The sequence below is a fragment of the Penaeus monodon genome, chromosome 24 (genome assembly GCF_015228065.2).
Source record: "Penaeus monodon isolate SGIC_2016 chromosome 24, NSTDA_Pmon_1, whole genome shotgun sequence".
Lineage (NCBI taxonomy): Eukaryota > Metazoa > Arthropoda > Malacostraca > Decapoda > Penaeidae > Penaeus > Penaeus monodon.
In genome coordinates, this window is record NC_051409.1 from 25,918,104 (window position 1) to 25,919,984 (window position 1,881).

The 1,881-nt window shown below is 34.4% G+C and overlaps 1 protein-coding gene across 1 annotated transcript in view; it reads right to left on the minus strand.

The window, feature by feature from the left end:
• LOC119588685 (methyl-CpG-binding domain protein 2-like) overlaps window positions 1-1,881 on the minus strand; it is a 10,617-nt gene that overhangs the window by 7,372 nt on the left and 1,364 nt on the right. Inside the window, exons 2-3 of the mRNA XM_037937321.1 lie at window positions 819-971; window positions 308-455 (exon numbers count right to left, since the gene is read on the minus strand). Coding sequence (XP_037793249.1) covers window positions 308-455; window positions 819-971 — 301 coding nt within the window. The remainder of the gene's footprint in view (window positions 1-307; window positions 456-818; window positions 972-1,881) is intronic.

A 1,881-nucleotide genomic window follows, 5' to 3' on the forward strand; every position in this document is an offset into this window, starting at 1 on the left:
TGGGTACATGAGCATGTGTGAATGCTAGCATAGACCTATATCATAACCTAATTCCATCCCTTCTCTATATAAAACTCTTGTTGCTTGTGTCTATCAAAGTGTGTAGCTACAAAAGGCTGCATGCTTAACTCTGTGAAATCCTCTTCCTATAATAAGGTCCTGAAACAAGTATGCGACTTCTTCATTTTGTATTTCCCTTTTTAAACTCTGTGCCAAGTTTCTAATGATACTTTTCATGTTTCCTAGCCCTATCTACAGTATCATTTTTTATTTGGTTTCATTTGTTTCTTAACTGTAAAAGCGTTACCTGTTTTGGCTTATCCTGTATACCATGTTTCATATCAAGCTTCACTCTACTTGATGGCTGTGTTTTAATTACAGTTACAGGCTGCTTGAATATCGAAGCTGTTTGGCGGATGGGTGGTACCAGTGATGCATCATTCCGCATTCCACGACTATTAGAGAAACCATTTCAATTATGGGTAAAATACATATGTAGTATTTACTTACATCACCTATATAGAAAACAAAAGAAATTTTAACACACTGTATACATATATGACAAGATATCACAAGAGCTGTTGACACATTTCAATATTCACATATAAAATTTACTGTGTAATACTACATCTTTCACAATTTTACAATCTTCTGTAAGATGAAATGAGAAGAAAATAAATCAGCATACTTCAGGATGTTAATGCTTCAAAGAGAAATAAAATTTAGCATAAATAACTTTTTTCCAGATATAACTACAAAAAGAAAATATCAACAACTTATGACAACAGAACAGTTATATAAATAAATCATCAACTTACCTGTAGTCAAATAGAGTTCCTCTTGGTTTTTTATTCTTCCTTACCAACATGGGGTTGACTTTTCCAGTCCGAAAGTCAAATGACGACAAGTCCACTGTGTCTCCAAGATATCTGGCCAGCTGAGGCTTGCTTCTGAACTTTTTTCCATTTGGACTGAAAGAAACAAATGAATAAATGGTTGCAACCTCATCATGACAAATCTGGATATATGGAATAATTATTGGATCTTTACTTAGAAGTAATACTTTAGGTATGACAAAATCTTAGTAAATGGACCTTGAAGGTTCCTCAACACACTTTTGTTCTGACCAATACTATCACATGTCAATCCTTCCCATGTGTTTGCAAATCTGGACTGACCTTAGATATGTAATAAGACAGTGACTAAAGCTGAGGCTACCATGTTATTCATAATATTAATCAAGACTTCTGCTAAAATACAGAAAGCTAAAAATAAAAAGAAGGGAAACTCACCATCATCAATAAATAGCCTAATAATAATTCTTCTTGAATTTACAAAGAAGCTTCTATCAGTTACTGATGCATGGTGTTAAGCGCGACAACTTTTTAGCCTCATTTACTAGAAAATTGTATAAAGCAGCCAAAATTGTAGAGAATGGGGAAATTATGTTTCCCATGCTTCTAATTTTTTCCTTTAGTGGCTGACTGCATGCTGCACCCTGCATGTAGTCCAGTATGGCCAACAAATTTCAACATGTATCTGGTAAGATTGAACTTGGACTGGTTCGTATCTGATGGCAAATTACCAGGATACTCTACAAATTCTATCTTGCCTGAACATATATGCTGGGTAGTTGTTGTCCATTCCAAAGATGGTGTAGAGGCCATGGCAACTGTCTGAGTCATTGCAAGTGTATAAAATACTTATGATGTAATATCAAATGTGCCCATAGAGATAAAAGGAAAGAAAATCCTTCTTTAAATCTATATTACTGGAATGTATCAACCACAATGCATAGCTGGATAACATAACCTTTGGTAGTTTTCTAGAACTGTTCCACAACTTATTTGGTATCAAATGATACCTCATGATACCTAATGG